This window comes from Haliotis rubra, unplaced genomic scaffold (genome assembly GCF_003918875.1).
Source record: "Haliotis rubra isolate DU_JTF1 unplaced genomic scaffold, ASM391887v1 Scf199, whole genome shotgun sequence".
Taxonomy (NCBI): Eukaryota; Metazoa; Mollusca; class Gastropoda; order Lepetellida; family Haliotidae; genus Haliotis; species Haliotis rubra.
Window position 1 is genome coordinate 1466665 of NW_025765991.1, and position 24615 is coordinate 1491279.

The following is a 24615-nucleotide window of genomic DNA, read 5'->3' on the forward strand; positions in this document are numbered from 1 at the left end:
TGAGGGTTGAAATTTTCAATGAACCTGTGCCCTGATCCATTCACAGGGCTATGATAAACTATGGAGTTAAAAACTACAACTAAAAACAAGTTTTAAACTGTATGTGGGTCAGGACCCTGACTTCTTAGCTTCAGTGGCAAAGCGATCAATTTTAAAACCAGTCGGTCAAAAATCTTCCTCTGCACCTGACAGTTCTTATATTTTCATAAAATTGCGATTTTTGCATCAAAAACAGCAGCAGATCATTCACTGACCATTTCATTGCAGTAACTGGGGAAGAGTTCATACCTTTCATCGATCTCCAAAATTCATACAAATCTAACAGCCCCAGATTAATGAAAAAAGGCCAATGAGTTAAAATCTCTCGATGACAAGTAAACATCCCTCCATGGTTGCCGGCATAAACTAAAGACAAACAAGGATAAGTTAGACCGGTGCAGAGAACACATTTACAAGCAGCAGGCGGTGCACGGCAATGAGCAACCCATTTGGTTTGTGAAAGGTAGAACAGATGTAGGCTAGTGCACATGCATTGCATGACGATGAAATTGATTCCGCATGTAGCTGCACACGCCTTGCTCATAAAACTCTCACGTCGGTGTAGCAAGTCGCATTACACTTGATCGTGGACAACCTGGGGACCCTTCACTAACTGACTGACTGACTGAGTTTGGTTTTACGCCGCTTTTAGCAATATTCCAGCAATATCACGGCGGGGGACACCAGAAATGGGCTTCACTCATTGTACCCATGTGGGGATTCAAACCCGGGTCTTCGGCGTGACGAGCCAACGCTTTAACCACTAGACTACCCCACCGCCCCCCTTCACTAACAATGACAAGCGGCACTCGTACATGCTAAGAAGGGGCAATTGTCAGGTCGGTGCTCAACTTATCTTTGTTTGCCAGTAGTATTATTTGAAGGCTACAATCTTAACCTATCCTCAGTGTATTCGTTTTGCTACAACTGGGAACTGAACCTAATTGACAGAAACTGTCAACATGACTAGCTACACTCTTTGACTACTATTTTCTCTCTTTGTTTTTCTTTTTAATTTCTAAAGCTGTCAAATATTCATGTAAATATATCACATTATGTCTTATAAAACAACTGTAACAAAAAGCGACATAACTTGACTAATATCTTTCATAAAGTTATCCACGTGACTGGAACACATGACGATATGGTAAGGATACATCTATAGATACACAAATACGAAATATCTCTACGTGATATAAACATGTGACCTTCATGTCAACTGGCATTGTGGGTAAGGAAGAAATCCAGCACTTTGGCCATGATGACAAAACCTTGTGGTAGGATATGTCTGAATACAATGTATCGCAAGTGAGGGATGTTTCTACACCAACATATATCATTATTTAACAACCCAAATTGGATATTGCAGATACAATGTGTTGCTAGGGTGATATCGCGCAATATATATATTTGATATATATGTTGAGGTGAGATTCTCTACTCATCTAACAAGATGAAGTCAATATCTGACTTGGATGCAAAGGTTTGATAATCACCCCAGTGAAGTAACACCACACACTGAAGCTAACTGTTAAACATTTGGAGTAAGCTCATGAATCACCTGATAAAGTACTGTCAGCGCCGTTCATATTTAGTGAAGCATCTTAGAAGAATACTTAACTTACATAATAATCTGAATCTTTGTTTCTTGTTGAATGAAATGTTCATGACATGTTGTTTGACAAGACATTACAAACATGCTGTATTTGAAGATACGATTTAACATTAGCATTTTAATGAATTGTTAACTAATGATAAAGAAACAAGACGGTTTTATCAAAGTGACAGTGGTTATCTACTGTTGAAACACCAAGTGATTAAGTCTCACTTGATGGAGAAATAGTCTCTATTCACAGAAAGTGAGTATGGTTTTAAGCAGCTTTTAGCAATATTCCAGATGGACACCAGAAATGGGCTTCACATATTGTACCCATGTTGGGTATCAATGATGGCGAGATGAGGCATGATGAGTGAACGCATCAACCACTAGGCTACCCCAATGCCCAATTTTTATTTCGAAAACTACAATGTGTGATATGTTTTTGATTGTGTTTTTAACCAGTATTCATTAAATGTGTGCAGAGTGGGCGCCTATCATCATTATCTTCATCCCAAGGTTCAATTAGATGTCCTCTGTTTTATCTCACACATTCTGTACAAAATGACATAATAACCCCTAGACTCAAAAAGATTGTCAATTCTGTTCCATGTTAAAAATTTAAAATACATATAGTCTGAACATTTCTTGTATGTTCACTCACATTTGGGAGAGAGAGTGAGTGAGTATAACTTTACACCACTTTATTCCACCAATATCAAGGCAGGGTGGGGAGTCAAACAAGGGTCTTCAGTGTGATGAGCAAACGCTTTAACCACTAGGCTACCCAATGCCCCAAAGTTTGGAAGAAGTCAGTATTCAGCTTAATATCTGTTTCAACAGGAACAGGGTTTTGTAGCAAGCATTTCACAAACCTGGAATAAAGATTTTCTGAAACATCTTTTGCTAAGTTATTTTACAGCAAAACCTGATATGGAGGAGAATTTACTCTTTGACTTGATTAAAAATTCCATTCAAATCAGAATATTCATTGTTATTTTTGAGTATTTCTAATTTAAGGATAAAAAATTCATTCAGTAATAAAAAAAGGAGCTTGCATAAATTACCAGTAATGATTTGCATCTGCAAAGACAGCCCAAACTGCTCTTTCAACAATCACATGGTAACAGTGAAACAATCCACCAGATATGCTTGTATTAAATACAATAAGTGAACTATTTAACCTTCACAGCACTGCTACGTCCAGTTGATGGGCAAGGGATGGCCTTCGCTGTTAAACACATAGTCATCAAAAGATATAACTTTCGGATCATCACTAAACAATAAATATAAATATTTTAAAGTTTCTGATAAAAAGAAACTCTCCATTTTATCTTTAAATCCTGGACTGCCCATGTTCTTCACGTTGTTTATGGATGAGTAGCCCCCATCGGGGATCTTGGTGTATTTTTCAAATGCCAGGAAGATCTGCCAGCCCCACTCGCGGTACTTCTTGTCCCCCGTGAGTCGATGCAGATACAGCAGACTCTCCACCGTCTCGGGGCGCAGCAAGTTGTGGGCATCCAGAGGCTGAGGGGAAACAAAGAGTGGAGTCACTTTAGTGGAAATATATTTGTAGTGACCCCCACAGCAGCAAATGATTGAAGTGCTAGAAAAATATAATTTCATGGTGAAATTAAAAAGATCATCATTGGTGGAGTTATCTGCCTTTGTATTACACTGTACATGGCAGGCCTGCTCGTTCATGACGTGTTAGGATGGAACCGTTTCCAGAAGGCAGACAGTACCTATAACTGAGCTATGGTGGGCAATCAAGAGGAAACTGTTCGGACAGACTTGTGTCGGCTGAATGCACACCGGATTTCCTATTTGTACAGAACCAATTCCTGCAGCTTCATTCACTTTCAGAATTCAAGAAGAGAAACAAGCAGGACATTCGACAGTGACATTCGAATTCTGGACACAATACACATGCACATAATATTGTGCCTGTAACTGATGGCTGCTGTTGTCTCTACCCATTATATTTGTGTTTTGTGTAATAATAACCTTAAACTGAGTCTTTAAAAAGAATTTTCCATTATTCATTTCTTGTGATCAAATTCAGTTATGTACAGACCACTTTCTGGATTAATGTCATCATCACCTCGTAACAGGGAAAAGAGACCATACAGACATCCTTACAGGTGGATGTTTTAGTTGCTTTGCAACTCAATGAGATCAGAATGAGATTCTCTCATGTGCTCTTCTTTCTTGCTCAGTGTCACATTGAGATCAGAATGAGATCGTTCTGTGTCCCTGAACATACTTACTGCCAAGTTTCTCCTTGCTTGTAAGGAGCACAATCTCTGCACTTGAACATAGCTGATGTAATTCAAAAGTAACATTGTTTTTTGTTGTTTCAACAAACCCCAATTGTGTCACTGGACAGTATCAGAGTGATGGGGCAACGAACACTTTGTTTATGCAGATTGTGTGAATGTCTACTTGTTGAGCAGGATATGCATCCCTGTTTCACAAACACTTCATACTCTCACTGATTTCCAGTGGTTCAGGGCGGTGGGATAGCCTAGTGGTTAAAGCGTTGGCTCGTCACGCCGAAGACCCGGGTTCGAATCCCCACATGGGTACAATGTGTGAAGCCCATTTCTGGTGTCCCCCGCCGTGATGTTGCTGGAATATTGCTAAAAGCGGCGTAAAACCAAACTCAGTCAGTCAGTCCAGTGGTTCATTTGGATAATTTGTTTGACCATTTAGCCTTTTAACATCCAGTTGACTCTATTTTGGTACATATTTGGACATTGACATTCATAATTACCTTGACAATGAGATCCTCCTGTGCCCCCGGTGCCATGTTAAAGTAGGTGATCTCAGGGCTGAGTTTGGTGGGCATCTTGTTGTATGTCTGGTAACATGTGTGCGTCAGCTCCTTGGCGAAGTCCATGTGATCCTCCCCTAGTCCATAATAGCTGCCCAGTGCCAGGGTCCCGCCCAGGAAACACACCAGGTGGTCCTAGCAACACCAGCCCAAGCTGTACTTTATACAAGGTTCAAGGTCTCACACAGACATGTTTCCTGTCGTCTGGCATACAGCATGTTGAGAAGACTCTCAACTACATATTAACCCCTTGAACCGTGCCAGAGCATACACTCCATGAAAACTAAGCCCTAAATTTCAAATACACTGCATCTCCTAAGGACACCAATATCAACATGGACTAGAATGCAATATGTGTATAAAAGTGCTTCTTAAATACATGTTGATGTCTTTCATTCTATTGTCACTGGATGTCTGGTCCAGCCTCGATTATTTACAGACCGCACCATATAGCTGGAATATTGCAGAGTGTGGCGTAAAACTAAACTCACTCACTCAAATATTCCTTAAGCTACCCATCCATTATGATCCATTTATGAGCTATACCATCCAAATATGACCCATCTGTCTATTACCAATCAAATACTACCCATCCATGAGCTTCAAAATAATTTACAACCCATCCATTGCTAACCATCTGTGAGGTAACCAACCAAAGACTATCCATCAATAAACTATCCCCAAACTATTCATCTCTGTGCCTCCCATTAACCATCCCAGAACTTACCATCTTTGGGCTGAAGGAGCGCCCACTGAGGAGCTCTCCCACAAACAGGAGCTTGCTGGGCTCCGACCTTCGCACTAACTTCTCTTTCATTCCAGCAATAGCCTCTACGTAGTCATCCTTAAAGCTGAAACAAGGACAGTGTATACTGTCACTATCCCACTGTTAGATTTCTGTTTTTTTAGATATAACATGTTTTCCAGCACGATGTCGTACAGATGGAGACAACCCTGATTTTCTTAACACTAAGGGACCATTCATAATTTATGGCTAGTGGGGGTGATGATGATTTTTAAAAAGGGGGGGTGGGGGTGGGGAAAGCAATTTTGTACATAGATATTATTAAAAATTATGCTTAAAAATCATGGGAGGGGAGGGGGCGTAATTGATTTTGTACATGACATGCAGGAGGGGTCACTTACTTTGTACATAAATTTTATGGGGGGTCATTCACATTGTACATGCTTCTCCATAAAAATCATCATCACCCCCTAGCCATAAATTATGAACGGTCCCTAAAAATATTCAGGTACTTTAGAACATAAGAAAGGTAAAATTACAGTGCATGACAGAAGTATATTGTCCTTTAACCCAAAGTTGGGGAGCAGTGACATCAAGGTATTTCCAGGCCCATGATGCCTATCTGATATATTTGTCAAAGGTTTGGTTGTGTTTAAGATGCCAAGCCCAAGGCAGTGAACTGAACAAGTAATAATTATATGTGAATAACGGATAGCAACAAAAGACTTCAAACCCAAATACACACAACCTACAACACACAATTCTTTGGCATGTCAAGTTTAGAACTCCCCATGTAATATTATTAATGACAAACTGACTTGGTACAACAAGTTATCTGTATGGATTAAACTTCTTTGTAATTTCTCTCATGGCGTTTGAGACCATTCCAGGTCCTTCATCAGGTGAACTATCAGTTCACCTGATGAAGGGACCTGGAATGGTCTCAAACGTCGTGAGAGAAATTACAAAGAAGTTTAATCCATAAAAATATCTTGGACATCAATGTACAACTTCTAACTGCCACTGAAAGACATCAAGTTATCTGTAGTTCTACATCGGGGAGACAATTGTATTTCTTACACATCCAGCTTCTTGCCGCTCTGTATCCATTGTTTAAGTAGGTATTCATAGTAGCTGTCACCACGTGCCCCCACCGTGATGGTGCCAGACTGGCGGAAGTTGCCACTCTGAGCATTGATGAAGATTGGAACCAAACCACTGGTCTTAGGCAGGCTGTGTACATGCATGGACACCTCGTGTACAATGTCCTGGAACACAGACGATCAGCAACAGTGTCATACAGTGTCATACAGTGTCATCATCAGTCATAGCTATGCGAGAAATGATCAACCAAAGTCATGGGGCTCTTGTTATAACTCTTACATTACAAGTGTACAAAATACTAAAGCAGAAAATATCAAGGATCCTGAAACTCCTTTAAATTTCTGACACAACAAACTTTCAGAAACCAGATGACATTTTTCTTTTATTTAATGCAGACTTACACATACAGCTGAAGAAGTGGTTTAAAGAAATCTAAGTAACAAAGATATTGATCTAACAAAACAAATGAGGTTTGAAATCAGTACAGTTGCATTCATTTAACAACTAATAAGAATCACATCTCATCATTGGTTGCATTTCACACTCTACCAATCAGATTGCAGGACACATTCACCCTGTTTTACTCAACCAAACAGACTGCAGGGCTCACATCTCTGTCAAACAGTCAAACGTTGCTTGCATTTTACACACAACCAACCAATCGGATTGCACCACTCACATTTCTTTTAAACAGTCAAACGTTGGTAGCATTTCACATTCCACCAATCAGATTGCAGGACACATTCACCCTGCTTTATTCAACCAATCAGACTGCAGCAAACACTACATTACAACTATGCTCCAGTGTGTATTACCTCGAACTTCTTCTCCCCTGAGATGCGACTGAGGTCCCTGAACTCCAGCTGTATGGTAGTGACCTCCGATGTGCTGCTGTCCGGACCCCAGCGGGGGGCGTGTGCTCGTCCTGATGCCAGGTTCACGTCAGAATACGGAACCTTCGACCCCGTGTTGAAACATGGCATGAGGCGGTTGCCAAGGTCAATCTGACAGTGGAACACATAACATATTCTGTCATTCATTACAAAGAATATAACTTCTACCTTTACAATCACTGGGACGCATTAATACAGGGATTACTTTCCTGCCTCAGAGATGAATTTTATGTTGCCTTAGTGAGTGAATCAGTCAGTTTTATGCCGCTTTTCACAATATTCTATCAGAGGTACAGATAAGCTGCGTATCTGCGTAAATTACGCAAATACTTATGTGAATACTCAATTCCTATCAAGTCTATTGCGTACAAGTACGCTTGAATTTTTGTAAATACTCAATTAATTTGATCTTACATGAGTACACACAAATGTCAAATCTTAGCTTGCGTACCAGTAGATAGATAAAATAACTGAGAAGTATTGAGAGTTTCTATTTCAGCACATGAACTTGGAAACTTGCAGTCTTTTTTATCGTTTCTCTTATTACAGATCAACTATATATATATACAAACACAAACAAACACGTTAACCAACACCAACAAAATTTAAATATATTTTTACAAGTAATGGAAAATGACAAAATATCCAATTAAGTTTGAGTGAAGTGTGTAATATTTATATGGTTAATCAAAGGAAAATTAGGATTCCCAATTTAGATTAACACAAGAGAGTACATAACTCAATGACCCAAAAAGTTATCTGTAGCTCTGTTCTATCAATTATCAGGGTGGAGGGACAACAGAAATGGGGTTCACACTTTGTACCCTTGTAGGGAATCAAACTCTGGCCTTCAGCATGACTAATGAACGCTGACCCAGTAGGCCACCCATCCGCCCCTTATAGTGTGTTAGACTAGTGATTAGTCTCTGAATATATATAATCTGGATAGAAACAAACAATTCCTCTTAAACTGAACAGGAGCCCAAGTGAGCCTGAACCTGAGGAAATCTAGATTACCTTCGTTTAGGGCTTTAGCTTTGCAGAAAGGGACAATAATGTTGTTCAGGGACTCTGAGACATACAGTAGAAACCTGATAAGTAAAATTTCAAGGGACTCGCCAAAATTGTTTACTTATCAGGTATTTTACTTATCCAAACTTATCAAAACCTGCAAATGACAACCTTATGCATGTATATGTATAAAGCAGAATAACAGAGAACATTTGTGAGTACAGTTGTCAGTGTGTTGTCCACTGCATGACGCCAGCGAGCTGCAGGTAGGATGTTTGTTTAGCTGGTGACTGACACGTGCCCCTCATGTCGGATTATGTGGTGATCGCTAATTTAGTTATCTGGTCTCTTTTGTTAAGTAATTTACTTCCAGGGACCACGAGAAGACGTTTAGTTAAGCAGTATTGTTTACTTATCCGAGTTTAGTTAACCGGACTCTAATAGTGATAATTAATGAAGAAATTTGCCGGGACCAAAGAAAAGTGTTTACTTATCAGGTCTGTTTAGTTAAGCGGTCTTTACTTAGGAGATTTTCACTGTACTAATGATGTAAGTGTGTGAGCAAATTAACTGGGTATATGTTTTTCAATTTATCAATTAATGATGGGTGATTATTGAGGTGAATACATAAAACGTTATTTGTTATTACTGAACCCGGCTGACACACCAGCTGAGAGTGAGAGAGTGAGTTTAGTTTTATGCCACTTTTAGCAATATTTCAGCAATAACACAGCAGAGGACACCAGAAATGGGCTTCACACACTAAACCCATGTGGGGAATCAAACCTGGGTCTTCGGCATGACGAGCGAACACTTTAACCACTAGGCTACCCCACCATCCACACCAGCTGAGAAGTCAGGCCAGAAGCAGAGAAGGGACGAGTATGTAGTTGCAGAGATCTTACCGCTTTCTCCTTGAAGATGTCTTCCCCTGACAGATGGTAGGCACTGAGCAAGCTGCCCAGGATGCGAATGGTGATCTCGAACAAGTTGGCGTCTCGGTTCACGTTGAAGTTCAGGTTCGTCTTAACCCACTCCTTTGCTTCATCAAACTCTGTCAGGACAAAACAGAGTTTCAAATCCTCCACTTGGGAACAGTGTACACCCTTAATTGAGTGAGTGAGTGAGTGGGTGGGTGGGTGATTGAGTGGGTGGGTGAGCGAGAGAGTGAGGTTTTATGCCGCTTTTTGCAACATTCCATCAATATCACGGCAGGGGACACCAGAAAAGGGTTTGACACACTGTACCTATGTGGGGAATCAAACCTGTGTTCCCAGCGTGATGAGAGAACGTTTTAACCACTAGGCTTCCCCACTACCCTGTACACCCTAGTTGAAAAAACTTTAATGTGCTGTTCAAAAGAAATTAGAATGATTGCTTTGAATAAGCTTAATTACTGTTTTCCAAAATAAATGCAGATAGGAGGCAATTTTGGGAATAAATAGTTAGCACACTCAAAATTTGAATTTTAAAACCTGGTGTCAAGTGAGTCAACCACTTACCTTTTTTCAGACCCCTGGTGTCAAGTGAGTCAACCACTCACCTTGTCTCAGATCCGAGGTGTCCAGTGAGTCAACCACTCACCTTCTCTCAGAGCCCTGGTGTCAAGTGAGACTCACCTTGTCTCAGACCCCTGGTGTCAAGTGAGTCAACCACTCACCTTCTCTCAGAGCCCTGGTGTCAAGTGAGTCAACCACTCACCTTCTCTCAGACCCCTGGTGTCAAGTGAGTCAACCACTCACCTTCTCTCAGACCCCTGGTGTCAAGTGAGTCAACCACTCACCTTCTCTCACAGACACCCTGAGTCAATAGCTCACCTTCTCTCAGAGCCCTGGCGTCAAGTGAGTCAACCACTAACCTTCTCTCACAGACACCAGGTATAAAGTGAGTCAATAGCTCACCTTACCTCAGACACCTGCTGTCAAGTGAGTCAACCACTCACCTTCTTTCAGACCCCTGGTGTCAACCACTCACCTTATCTCAGACCCCTGGTGTCATGTGAGTCAACAACTAACCTTGTCTCAGACCCCTGGTGTCGAGTGAGTCAACCACTCACCTTCTCTCAGCCCCATGATGGCCATGGTGTCCAGTGAGTCAACCAGAGTGAGTCCCACCCCGAACCACTCAGAGTGAGTTTTACTGATAGGGTGCAGCTCATCATGACCCCACGAGTGCTTCTTGTAGGCTTTCCAGGCATGACGGAACGCCGCCACCACGGCCTTCTGCTTGTCTGTCTGGTGCTTAGCAGCTGCAGAGGAATTCATCAAGCATTAAATTCAGCATAGACAGGTCATCTTTTCAGCTCACAAGAAAACACAAAGACAGTGAAACATAATTGCCATTGCTGTCGACGTCTGCCAAGGTCTTATGTTTATGATATCTGCATTGAGGACAGCTGCAAATGATGAAATGCCACGTTCTGAATTTTTTTCTCAAATTATAACCGACATCCTACGAATGACTTGATCTGTTTTTAGCAATTGTTGTCCAGTTCTCATAAAACAGTACTGATGGTTCTGAAAGTCCTGTGACAACTGTCCAGATAAGAGGAAGTTTCCTTTTGCATGGATGTCATATGATCTTAACAGTTCTGTCTATGTTTGGCTGTTAAGATATATATCCTCAATCCTCATTTCTAGAAATAGTTAGATTAGAATCTTATAATTAACATAGTTCTCTCCTAGAACAAACAACAGTGAATTACATCAAACATGTATTGTTATATTGCCCAGGGACAGGATCACTACCAAATCTACTTGTGTGTTAGTATCCATACACGCAGCACCAGGCTGGGTCAGCTTGGTGTTTTATCATCCAAAACTGTGTTCCACAGGAGATATTGCTTGTGTGAGATCAAACGATATCTCCTAGGAGATATCGTTTTGACAGTAGATTTTGTACAATGCCCTGACAATGCTATGACATCATGAACTTGATGATGTCACAATGCTATGACATCGCTGCACTGCAAGTCTAATGGCAGTACTGTGTTCAGAGATGTATATTTTTCATTGAAAACTAATGAAGAGTGATTTTGGATGATAAATAGAATCTCTTCCTTGTGTCTTCTGATATCAAATATATCAACACTCGCTGATAAAAGTTAAAATATCCTCGGTAAGCCTCGGATATTTGTAACTTTATCAACTCGTGTTGATATAATTGGTATCAGAAGACACTTGGGAGAGATTGTCTATGTATCTCCACATCACAACTACACACTGTAGATGCCACCCACCCGGAGACAGCTGGATCCTGTGATCTCTACTGCCTGTTACAGTGAGTGAGTTAATGTTTCATGGCATTCAGTAGATTTCAGTGTTACGAACCATAATTACCCTTTAGATACGTTAAAGAACTTTTCATTGGTTGATGGCCAAAGCATATGATTTGGTAGTTTTACAGGTAGTATGACTTCATTTTTAACCAGTTCCAACAAGTAGTATGGACGTTCGTGACACTTTGCCACCTGTGACACTGAAATCCAACTCACTTGTAGAATATCACGATCAGTTCTATTTATCAACTTTTTTTGGGAGAAAATGCTATTTTTCATGTATGAAGTGAAAAAGATATATCCCAAACGGTGCTATTATTTGAAATAACAAGTTCCTTAAAACATAGTATAAGCCATTAACAGAGTTATGTCCCTTTGAATATCGATTGATAAGGTTTGCCTGTGTGTCCACATTATGACATTTACTAGAATTTGGCTCCTGAAAATTTTAAAAGGTAACATACTTGTTACACTGCCAATTGCTATCGGCCTCAGAAAACATGGATTCAAAACAGGTCGTAGCAAATACTACCTGGCAAATAGCCATGCAAATGATAGTGTCAGGTGTACTAGACCAAACAGAACCATGGTTTGGACTGGTGACTATAGAGGTCATAGCATACCCTCAAATAAGTCATATCTTGCTGCCTTGGCTGCTGGCTCTTTAGCATCATTCTCATGCTCGTCTACTGGGGGAATCTGAAATACACCAGTCTTACATACAGAACTCAAGACAGCTGCGTAACTGAGTAAAATATACAAATTAATCACCATTACCCAATAAAAAATGGACTGTTACCTACAAGTAATTAAAAAATATACTCGTGAACCATATGAAAACCCCAATAAAACAACAGCATTGTGTGTGAATACACAATGTAGCCTTTCTGCTTGCTCGACTGTAGTTCATTATCAAATGCAGGCATCAAGTTTACTGCATAGTTTACTGCACAAGTTGCTGCATAGGATAATGCACATGCTGTAATCTGACAAATTTGGTTATTATTGGTTCAAAAGTGCCTAATAATAACTGAGATCTGAAACAAGTGAGCAGACACACCACTGGGAGGTGAAGGTCAAGTAAAACATCGTGTGCATGTATGCTCTATAATTCTGCACTCAGCAATCTTCCAGCAGTATGAGTGAGTGAGTGAGTTGAGTTTTAAGCCCGCTTTTACCAATATTCCAGCAATATCACAGTGGGGTACACCAGATATGGGCTTCACACATTGTACCCATGTGGGGAATCGAACCCGGTTCTTTGGCGTGACGAGCAAACGCTTTAACCACTAGGCTACCCTACCGCCCCCCCAGCAGTATGACGTCAACATTTAAATATTTAAATCATGACATCATGGCATGTTGACATGGCAACAACCAAATCACTGAGTCTGACTACTGTATCGATTAAGTTGCCTCATATGCTCAGTATTGGTTACAAAGGACATATCCATTGACAAACCATGAAAAATAGTAAATGCTGGTTCTGGTTTCATAAGTTTAATTCATAGGTTCAGGTATCAAATACAGCTGCATGGCATCAAGGTGTCACACACACCCTCACTCAAGAGCACATGTTGTACAGCTCACATCAGATACAAAAGTCGGATTCAAGGGTGGAAGGTTCTATTCCCTACAGTTACTGGGTGGATTATGAAAGGGTATCATGGAGCGGAATCGGATTCACAAATTACTTCTCTTTAATAAACCAGCACACACTTGTACCATGATGTACCAGAATACATGTGTGAATCTTATTCTGCTCACTTTTGTCCATAAGCAATAAGTTCAATGTGTACATAGTAGTCATGTGAAGGGAAATTTATCTTTTATTGCCCACAATTTTCACTTCGACATTGATATATCAGTTTTCGATACTATAATTCCTTTCAATCACAAATCACAAATTCATCCACTTCTTAGCCGTAAACAAGTAAGTAAGAACACACTGATATATGTTGGATTGGTCAAAGTCATGAAACGTCATTCTTTTAACTTGTTACAACTAGTTTATCAAAACTGACTATTATTTTAGACCATGTGTAATATGTCAGGCAAGGCAAGGAGAATATTCCAACAGTTTGTTTATCACTGGTTTCAGAGTTTGACCAGGTGGTAGTAATGCAGCAGTGACTCACAATTTGTTCTGCCGCCTTCTTGTCATCCTCGTCAGGGATTGGCTGCTGGAGGACGTCCTGACCCTCCTGCTTGTCCCCTGCATCTGGAGGGATTGGCGCGCCTCCAGACCAGGGGGTTCTTTTGGCTGGATGTCTGCCTTCACCTGTGCCTGTAAAAGAGAAAGAGCATAATCAGCACTAGACACCTTCATCTGCACAACACCCTAGGAGCACTAGCATTAGACACATTCTTCAAAACAATTCCCCCAGAACACAAGCACTAGACACATTCCCGAACACAACTCCTGCAAGGAAAATTAGCACTGGCCACTGTCATCTACCTAAACTACTCAAGTCCTATAGAAAACAGTAGCACTACCTTTGCTCACACACCAATACGGTCCCAATTAAGAGCCTGGGCCCCGTAACTTTCCTCGTAGCATTCGTACCTCCTATACTGTAACATAGGAGGTATGACGCTACGAGAAAAGTTACGAGAACTTAGGCTTACGAGAGCTTCGTGAAACGGGGCACTGGTCCCTAAATAAATGCTGTGATTGAGTGAGTGAGTGAGCTCATTGGACCATTAAAGAAGAAATGGTTCTGTAGTCCTAGGATTTTGACACACAGAGTTTAAAAGATAAATCTCCTAGTCTGTGATAAATAAACATCAAGGGGGACTACTAACAAAACAAAACTTCAACTTGCGCACTGACATTTCTATAACATTAGCCTGATTAGGTAGACATCGTCTCCTTATCAGTGTTTAAATGTAGACTAGTGAAAATGCCAAAATAACTTCTAACCCTCACACTGGTAGATCATTTCACAAGTAATGGCTCCCTTGATGCTCATGATGTGTATGCATGCATTGTTTATTGCCATGTGAGTGAGTGAGTGAGTTTAGTTTTACGCCACACTCAGCAATATTCCACCTCTATGGTGGCGGTCTGTTAATAATCGAGTATGGACCAGACAATCCAGTGATCAACAGCATGAGTATCAATCTGCGCAAATGGGAACTGATGACATGCGTCAACCAAGTCAGCGAACCTGACCCCCGATCCCGTTAGTCACCTCTTACGACAAGCATGGGTTACTGAAGACCAATATTCTAACCCGGATCTACACGGGTATTATTGCCATGTATCTAACCATACACAACTCATATCCTGGAACATATGGATACACTGGGGAACACTGCAGCCTTCCCTGTATATCACCATTGATCACAGGGTCTTATGGGAGACACAGTACAGTGTCCTGCACACAGAACATGAATGCACTCACATAAGAATTAAGATGCACTTCACGCTGGAAAGTAGTATGTCTCCCTGACCCGAGAGAATAAATTAAAAAAGGACTCCGGCGTGACCAGACAAGCCTAGACTGCTTCAGCTCCAGAAATAAGCATTGGTGTGAGATGCATTTGGATTTTATTATTTTTATTTTGTAGCCTATTACAGGACTAATGTCAGTGTAAGTTGCAGGGACACAGAGGCACATGGTTATGAATTAATTCAGTTGTGACATGGACATTAAAATCACTGATAGTTCTATCATTGCCTGTGCCAATAAGAAATAAAAGCCAGAGTGCCCATTTCTGACTTTCTGCACTAAAAGTTTCATTTCAAAACAAGGAAAGATTCCTATCTCAGACAATGCCATTATCATGACACAATACACCTCCTGAATCAAGTGTAGTACAGCACCGTTCGAAATACCTGCCTGCCAGACCACCAGGCACAGGTTATTTTCAACATGAACTGCCAGATTCTCAAATTCAATGGTTGTGTTCAAATTTACACATGTATATGAAGATATTTTGTGGGCAGGTAAGTTTTGGTCTGGGCTGGCAAGTTTTACATCTAACCAGCCCTGTGGTCTGGCTGAAATGTTTGGGAGTTTCATACCCTGAGTAAAGTGATTAACATAGGGCTCATATAACCCTGGGCCCTCAAATTAGTCCTGAGAGTCCCTTGGACTCAGGAACAGATAAAACGGGTAATGTTCCAGCCAGCAACTAACACATTTGTAGATAATGATAATTTTCACAAAACCAAGTTTTGAAATCAACATAAGTCTTCTTTCACATAAAGAGTTATAATAAGAGATAGTAATGCCATTTCCTAGCAGAACTTCACTTTTGACACTAGGTAGATGACAATTCAGAGCCGATTTTTTCACAAAAGTAAAAACAGACAATAATTTTTAACCACTGGAACCAAGACATACTGGAGTGAAAAAGGTCATACACAATGGTCAACAGCCACTGGATACACCTATTTCACAGTATATGTGATAGATCAATTCTATGGTCAAAATGCTGTTCACAGATTGAGTTGGGAAGTAGGGAAACATGAATAATTAATCAGAGCTGATTTAACACGAACTATTCAACACAATTTATGAATATCACATTAAATCCCACACAAGTAGCACAGGCACACTACCATCTGGGGACACGATGACAGATCAATAAAATATATCACAAGGACAAAAAATTATATTGATTTATTCACCAGAAAAGGCCTTTGAAGCCATTGTTTTCCATAGTGAATAATTTTATCATTTGCATTATTATCAAATCCTTTTATATGTTTTACGGGGCAACTGGAGGAGAGCTTGCAGTGAGAAACAGCCACAAGGTGTATGTTCACATGGTATGCTGTTACACTCTACAATGTTTACCGAGGTATATCGTAACAGACACCAGTTGTAATTATAGATATACCAATGTTTGTTTAATGGCCTACTCAGCAATATTCCAGCTTTATGACAGCAGTCTGTACATCATCAAGACTGGAACAGACAATCCACAGAAACATATTACAAGCAATAAATCAAACTGCCACTGTTTACCATCACCCAACCAACTAAGTCAGTGTGTCTGACCACCCGACCCCATCAGTCACGTACGACAAGCCTGGGTGTACCCCAGATCTACATGGGGAGGTTGTATAAGTGATGAGTGTGTGAGTGAGTTTAGTTTAACGCCGCACCCAGCAATATTCCAGCTATATGGCGTTGGTCTGTAAATAATCGAGTCTGGACCAGAAAATCCAGTGATCAACAGCATGAGCATTGATCTGCACAATTGGGAACCGATGACATGTGTCAACCAAGCCAGCGAGCCTGACCACCCGATCCTGTTAGTTGCCTCTTACGACAAGCATGGGTTACTGGAGGCTCATTCTAACCCGGATCTTCACGTGTAACTAAGTCAGTGTGTCTGACCACCCGATCCCATGAGTCACGAACAACAAGCCTGGGTGTACCCCAGATCTACATGGGGAGGTTGTATAGACGACATTCCGCCACTACATAACACTCACAGAAGGAAGCTGGAATATCTTTGGCCACAACAAACTGATTTTATGTTCATCAGTATCACGGCCTCTTTTTTTCTAAAACAAAATAGATGTTGGTAGGAAAATGGTATTTTTATACTGAAGAAGAAATTACACATCTTAAAACACATGACGACAAAACTGAAATGAAAAAACTGGTCTCTTCTGAAATGTTGAAACTGAAACTGACATTTTACTGAACAAGCCACATGTAAATGATGTCCCCTGAAGCCTGTTCATACATACTATAAGCTGTACCCATGAAATGTCCATGGCACGCTAGTTGGCAGATCTGGTAGATGTAAATCCACATTTTTAACTTGTGAGGAGAGTGTAACCCTTTTATGTCTATTTCTACAGATTTCATAAACCTAATCAAGACAAGCGTGTACATTAAACATTTTACATGTAGATCTAAAGGACATGGTAAAGCACTGGAGCTTGACTTGTGACCTGTCTTAACATAAGTTCAGTAAGGAAGGAACACATGCTTTCTGTCTGGTGTTTGGTTGTGGGGTTGAGTTGGTCAGGTGAAACAAGGATTAACATTCAAGTGATTGCATTAAGGCCAAATATAAAAAATGTTGTGGTTCCGATGACTTTAAAATTTAGGGTAGGTAGGTAGGATTTTTTTTAGCATTTTTTTTAGAAGTAAAGTACAAACTAACACCACATTTATCAATATATAATTGTTTATTCAATCAAGGTTTCGGCCATCATGTCGCCTTTCTCTATCAGAATGACTGATGTCCGCCGGTGCCGGGTAAAAACAATGGTATCTAAAAGCTTATTTCATTCATACCTCTTAAAAAAATTAGGGTCGGCACCAGAATTCAAGGGTCGGTCAGGTAATCAAATGGTAACTGGAACTACAACATATTGTTTTTAGGCCAAAAGATTATTGCATTAATCATGTTAACATCATGAATATCGCAATGTGTGCATGACATGTGTTTACCAGCTGAGACTGATGTAGGTTATAGTGTTACCCCACCGAGATGCCATACTGCAGGGTAACCCTGATTCCCAGTCAGACATACACAGTATACAGACTTGACCCAACCACTTCCTGTTTCATCCCCTTAATGCCAAGAGCCAGGGTAACAACAAGTACAATCTTTTAGTTCCAGCAATATTACAGCAAGTGACAATGATTTAATTCTGCTCTTAGCAATTTTCCAGCAATACTACAGCAAGTGACAATGATTTAATTCTGCTCTTAGCAATTTTCCAGCAATATTACAGCAAGTGAAAATGATTTAATTCTGCTCTTAGCAATTTTTCAGCAATATTAGAGCAACTGACTATGATTTAATTCTGCTCTTAACAATTTCCCAGCAATATTACAGCAACTGACTATGATTTAACTCTGCTTTTAACAATTTCCCAGCAATATTACAGCAATGATTTAATTCTGCTCTTAGCAAAGCAATATTGACAACTGACTATGATTTAATTCTGCTCTTAGCAATTTTCCAGCAATATTACAGCAAGTGACAATGATTTAATTCTGCTCTTAGCAATTTTCCAGCAATATTACAGCAAGTGACTATGATTTAATTCTGCTCTTAGCAATTTTCCAGCAATATTACAGCAAGTGACAATGATTTAATTCTGCTCTTAGCAATTTTCCAGCAATATTACAGCAAGTGACTGACTTAATGATTTAATTCTGCTTTTAGCAATTTTCCAGCAATATTACAGCAAGTGACAATGATTTAATTCTGCTCTTAGCAATTTTTCCAGCAATATTACAGCAAGTGACAATGATTACAGCAAGTGACTCTGATTTAATTCTGCTCTTAGCAATTTTTCAGCAATATTAGAGCAACTGACTATGATTTAATTCTGCTTTTAACAATTTCCCAGCAATATTACAGCAAGTAACTATGATTTACCTCTGCTTTTAAATTTTTTTCCAACAATATTACAGCAGAGGGCACCAAAAGCACCAGCATGTGAGTGTCACTTTACTTACCACTGCTTACACTGTGCAGTAGGCGGCAGATCATATTTCAAACATGTTGAGTTTTTACTAATATGTATTCACTCTCACTTGGCATGTCGAGTATTGATATTTTCCAATCTATATGTAGGAACTCTCTTGGTCCAGCCTGGACATCATTCATAAACCCATAAGCAGACATTTTATACACATTACTCTGCTTTCGATGCAGTGTCAGGTGACTACTTATGTGCATCTGCTCACGAGAGCAGCCGTTCAAGTGGGTTACAACTGTACCTGGCAGGGTAGTTTAGGTTCTTCATATGCTTAGAGTTTGCAGTTCATATTGCACCGATTTCTAAAGTTGAACAAACTGACTTTGTGCTTTGTTTGTCCTCAAACTCACACCAGACCATATTCTACTTTACCATGTTTACTGGTCTTCATGGAAATACAACACTGACAAGCTCCATGCAGGCTTGACAATGGCACAAGAATTTGTACCAAAACATCGCTCCCACAAATAAAAGAATTTGTTATAACGCCTTGTGGCTGCAAGAGTTGTATGATCCCCAGGGAGCTGAGATTGATAACAAGTATGTGCTGTTGAGATTGACATCCAATAACCAAGGGAAAAAAATACCAGCGCCTTGAGAATGCAATAATAATCCATTAAGTTTGTCAATATTGTACTTACAAACATCTAATTTAGCACTCAAAAAAAACCCATTGAAAACCAGACATTGACACGTAGACCAGTGCTTGTGCTGAGAACGGATTTAATGACATTTCCTAACACAATATGAATGAGGTGAGGTGAAATTTGGTTTAAAGTCACGCTGGAGAATATTTCGCTCATATGTGCATGTGTGTGTATGTGTAGGTGCGACTGCTTGTACTAGCCCAGACTGAAGCTGAATGTTGTTTTAGTCAATTGGAAATCTGTACCCACTTAAAATATGGCATTAGGATTTATTTCCAACATTGAGGTTTTGAAATGGTCCCTGAGGAAATACAGACACAGAAGCTGAACAAGCTACAAGTGTACTTATGTAGAGTACTGGTATAGTATGGCAATAGCTTACATTGTTTCAATGTCTCATACTGATAAGGGTAATAATGACATATTTGGCGCACACACGCATGCACACACACACGCATGCACGCACGCACACACACACACACACACGCATTCACACACGGACACACACGCATTCACAGTCGGACAGTGTTTGGTCTTATTCCACTTGTAGCAATATTCCAGCAATATCATGGTGGGGGACACCAGAAATGGGCTTCAAACATTGTACCCATGTGGGGAATTGAACCCGGGTCTTAAGCAGACACCTTAACCACTAGCCTACTCACCACCCCCACAGTCGGACAGAATCAATACAGTTATAGATTCTTTGTGACTGTCATCCTGAACATGCTAACATCTGACAGCTGACATCTGTCTTTCAGTATGTTCACATACACCTGATCAATACTTTATAACTTCACACAAAGACTGAGGCATCGCATTATCTTAGTTTAATTTTAAAACTGAAAACACTGGATAGCACAGGATTTTGTCTACTGATGAATAAGTTATTATTATTATTATTGGATATATATATAGCGCACATATCCACGTACTAGTGCATGCTCAAGGTGCTGGTATTTTTCCCTCGATCATTGGATGTCAATCTCAACGGCACATCTCATTATCAATCTCAACTCCCTGGGGATCATACAGCTCTTGTTGCCACAAGGCGCACCGAGGTTATTGCGGCTTTCCCGTCCTTATAAGGTACCCATTCACAGCTGGGTGGACTGGGACACATAGTCACAGTACTTTGTCCAAGTTTACTGCACGTTGCTGTACCCGCAACTGGGTGTTTGCACGTATTCATGTGGCCGCCATGTGGTCACATATCAATGGATTTGTGGGTTTTTTAAAGTGCACAGGGTTGTGTACTGTACACTAGGGGTTGTGACAACACTGAAAGAGTCTGCAAAGTCAAGTTGACTCCAGGGTTTTAGCACCGGTCACAGGTGGGATCACTAGCCTGGCGCCTTAGCCAGCTCGCCCATCATGCCCCCTAAGTTAGTTGCACTACAAACAGTATATCACAACTATTTTGATATATTACACAATATAATGTACATATCAGTGTGTGAGTTTAGTTTTATGCTGTTTTTAGCAATATTCCAGCAATCTCACGGCTGGGGACACCTGAAATGTCCTTCCACACATTGTGATTTGTACTCATGTAGGAAATCATACCCAGGTTTTGGGCGTGACGAACTCTATAACCACTAGGCTACCCCACCGCCACAAGTACATACTAAATAATGTGACTTTGTAATGCAGGGATGTCCTAAGAGATGGGGCTGCTTGTACTGTTTTAGGGTACGGAGCAACCATGCCACAACGTTAAAACAGATGCCCCACTCACACACAAAATACACACTCTGCATCAACAAGTCCTTGTTTTAACCTCTAATACTGGGGGCGGTGGGGTAGCCTAGTGTGTAAAGTGTTCGCTCGTCACGCCGAAGACCCGGGTTCGATTCCCCACATGGGTACAATGTGTGAAGCCAATTTCTGGTGTCCCCTGCCGTGATATTGCTGGAATATTGCTAAAAGTGGTGGAAAACTAAACCCACTCACTCACTCTAAAACTGGGCACCAGGCAGGGTTACAAGAACTACCAATATTTGATATTTTTTTAGCTTGACCAACGACTAAGGCATGGGATTGAACCAACAAGAACCCACCCTCGAAGTAAACACCTAATCCGCAAAGGATATATGATATAATTTAAAGAAAGGAATACCTTTTAGTACATCATATATCTTGCAATAAATTGCCATTATGCTGAAAACAAATACCCTACTCTGTGATTGCACCTTCTATATTATCAAGGCTGGTACAGACAATACATGCAAGGAAACTGTGAGAAAAGATTCATAACGCAAGGGCTTCAAGACTATGAAACAACAAATTCACTGAATATGGCCATACAATTATGGTATTTATACCTATGACAAGCAGATCCTAATAGGACAAAGGGATGTAACTCTGCATGGCCAATATAACATCTTGGATGAATGGGCTACAAGTGGATTATTGAGGGTTTCATGGGTTCAACACCCCTAAATCTTTGTACAAGGTATAAAATGCCACATTTAGGAATTTCTGTTCAGAATAATTAGTAAAACCAAGCACCTTGGTGAGTAAGTTTGTTAGATCCAACAAAAAACCCAACAGACAACATTTGTCATGCTTACTCTCGCAAAACACATACGTACTATGATGCGGTATGAATGCTGGGGATGCATATAAGCCAGATTTAACAAACCATTATCCCTTGTAACTGAAAGCGTGCCTTGTTTTTAAGTTCTTGAAGCTTGGCTTGTTTCTCCTTGTCAAGTTGAATCCTGTCTTTGATGCCAAACAAGTCATGGTCGTTATCCTTCATGATCCTCCTCCTGCTGATGTCAAGGTCATCCACTGTGCCAAGGTCATGGTAGATCACGGGAATGATGTACACTGCACAGATCGTACCAATTGCCAGCATGAGACAGATGATACTTCGCTGAAGTCGGGACAATCGATTCCATACCTGAGGATAAACAGATCACACTTACATGACAGCAATAGACAAAGTGTCACTATAAACACGGTAAATTATAAGAGAAGTATTTTTTGTCAACCATCGTGTCCACAGTTGATATTGCTGGAATATTTCTGAAAGTGGTGTAAAACCATACACACATTATACCCATGTGGGGAATCGAACCAGGGTCTTTGGCGAGACTAGCAAATGGTTTAACCACCAGGCTACCCCTCCGCCCTTAGGAGAAGGTGGATGCATGGCTGTATAGGTCCGTCTCCTATTCTCGCGGGTTTCCTATTCTCGCGGTAAACACGTTTTCTGCCGAAATCGCGATGCGCGACACTTAGTGGTTGTTTACATCACTGACTGGTAACTAGGAAGTGGCTCAAGTCTGTGAGTGATCAAAATCTTGCAGTGTCACGATTATTGGGGAGTTTATACCAACTTGGACATATCATTACTTTTTCCCGCCTTTTCCGGCAGGATTGCTCTTACATACACTCAATAACGTTAATTCCTGGTAATACCCCGAGAATGGGAGAAGCCTCGTTTCGTCAATGGCGGGTGGCATTGTTTATCACCGGGCTCACGAGTGGTAATTCACCTGATGGATCTGGCAGATGATAGATGTAGATGTTAGAGGAGAAGGCCCTTCATTTAAAAACAACAAGCATGAATACGATAAGAAGTGTTTGTGTTTTTTCAGCCGATATCCGTAAGTACCGCGAGAATAGGAAACACCTTCCTACCTCGATTATTGGGGAGTTTATACCAACTTGGACATATCATTACTTTTTCCCGCCTTTTCCGGCAGGATTGCTCTTACATACACTCAATAACGTTAATTCCTGGTAATACCCCGAGAATGGGAGAAGCCTCGTTTCGTCAATGGCGGGTGGCATTGTTTATCACCGGGCTCACGAGTGGTAATTCACCTGATGGATCTGGCAGATGATAGATGTAGATGTTAGAGGAGAAGGCCCTTCATTTAAAAACAACAAGCATGAATACGATAAGAATTGTTTGTGTTATTTTTTCAGTCGATATCCGTAAGTACCGCGAGAATAGGAAACGCCTTCCTACCTGGTAATTCAGCTTGACATCAGAGAGCTTATAAGGCTTTATTCGTAAACCAGATCAAATCACTATCTAATTGTGATCAGTATTTGAGACATGTAATTCCTTTCATATCGGTCATAAGTGGCCCATTAGGCCATTAATAAATCTTGGTTTACTTCAGTAACTAGTACTTACAAAAGCTTGGGGAAAGCAGGTGGTTGACACGCGATTTCTGCACAAAAATGGCAGTAATGCAAATATCATTTCAAATTATGTTGTTAACTTAAATAGCATGTGTCCAAGGGGCTGTCACGAACTGTACATATGCATGCCGTGTGTTTGTTACGTTTAAGTGATGTCAATATGTTAGACATGATCTTGATCACCGATACTCCCAACTTCTTATGGGACAACACTTCCAGAACTCACCCGAACTGGCGACTGCCTGCGTCTTCCTTTACTGTTGTTGTAATCCTCACTACCAAAACCTAATGTGATGGCAGAAAAATCTTTGCGACCTGTCTGGCCGATCATCTTTGTAGTGTCACTGCTTAAAACATGGGGTTTTCGCTGTAAACATGAGCCTGGACCACTCAACTTGTTCCACTTGCCAGCGGTTTCATTTGATACTAGTTTCACAACGACATATAATCTATAAATATTTTATCACTGAGACAAGCAGACAGCAATATTCAGCTGATACCGACGATACCTTTTCGTGTATTTTATCCTTGTTTGGTTTTATATTTCTATGTTTCTGAAATAGTTGTTATTTATGTAATAAGAAATTATTACACATAGTTACCTGTATATAGTTAGTTGTTTGGTTTATTGTATAAGAGATTCGCCCGTTTCCGCTTATGGTAAATGCTAATGTCGTTGATGACACTTGCACAATATCTGCCCATATACAGACATCAATATGCATGTTTCTAATGCCACATGAGACGAGAGTGTTTGTTATCCTGACAGACACTGATTTCAATTATACATATTAAGGATGTGTTTACTTTCACGACATGCCATCCCTAGCG

At 40.4% G+C, this 24615-nt stretch overlaps 1 protein-coding gene across 1 annotated transcript; it reads right to left on the reverse strand.

Annotated features, from left to right (window-relative positions):
• Positions 1 to 2246: 2246 nt before the first annotated feature.
• Positions 2247 to 24185, reverse strand: LOC124275180 (endoplasmic reticulum mannosyl-oligosaccharide 1,2-alpha-mannosidase-like). The gene is made up of 11 exons (XM_046710677.1): positions 24011 to 24185; positions 22265 to 22528; positions 13644 to 13792; positions 12129 to 12250; positions 10285 to 10476; positions 9134 to 9282; positions 7140 to 7328; positions 6301 to 6488; positions 5203 to 5326; positions 4416 to 4610; positions 2247 to 3166 (listed from the first exon to the last, which is right to left on the reverse strand). Exons 1-11 carry the CDS (start codon positions 24113 to 24115, stop codon positions 2834 to 2836), a joined length of 2010 nt encoding a protein of 669 aa, XP_046566633.1. The 5' UTR covers positions 24116 to 24185; the 3' UTR covers positions 2247 to 2833.
• Positions 24186 to 24615: the final 430 nt, after the last annotated feature.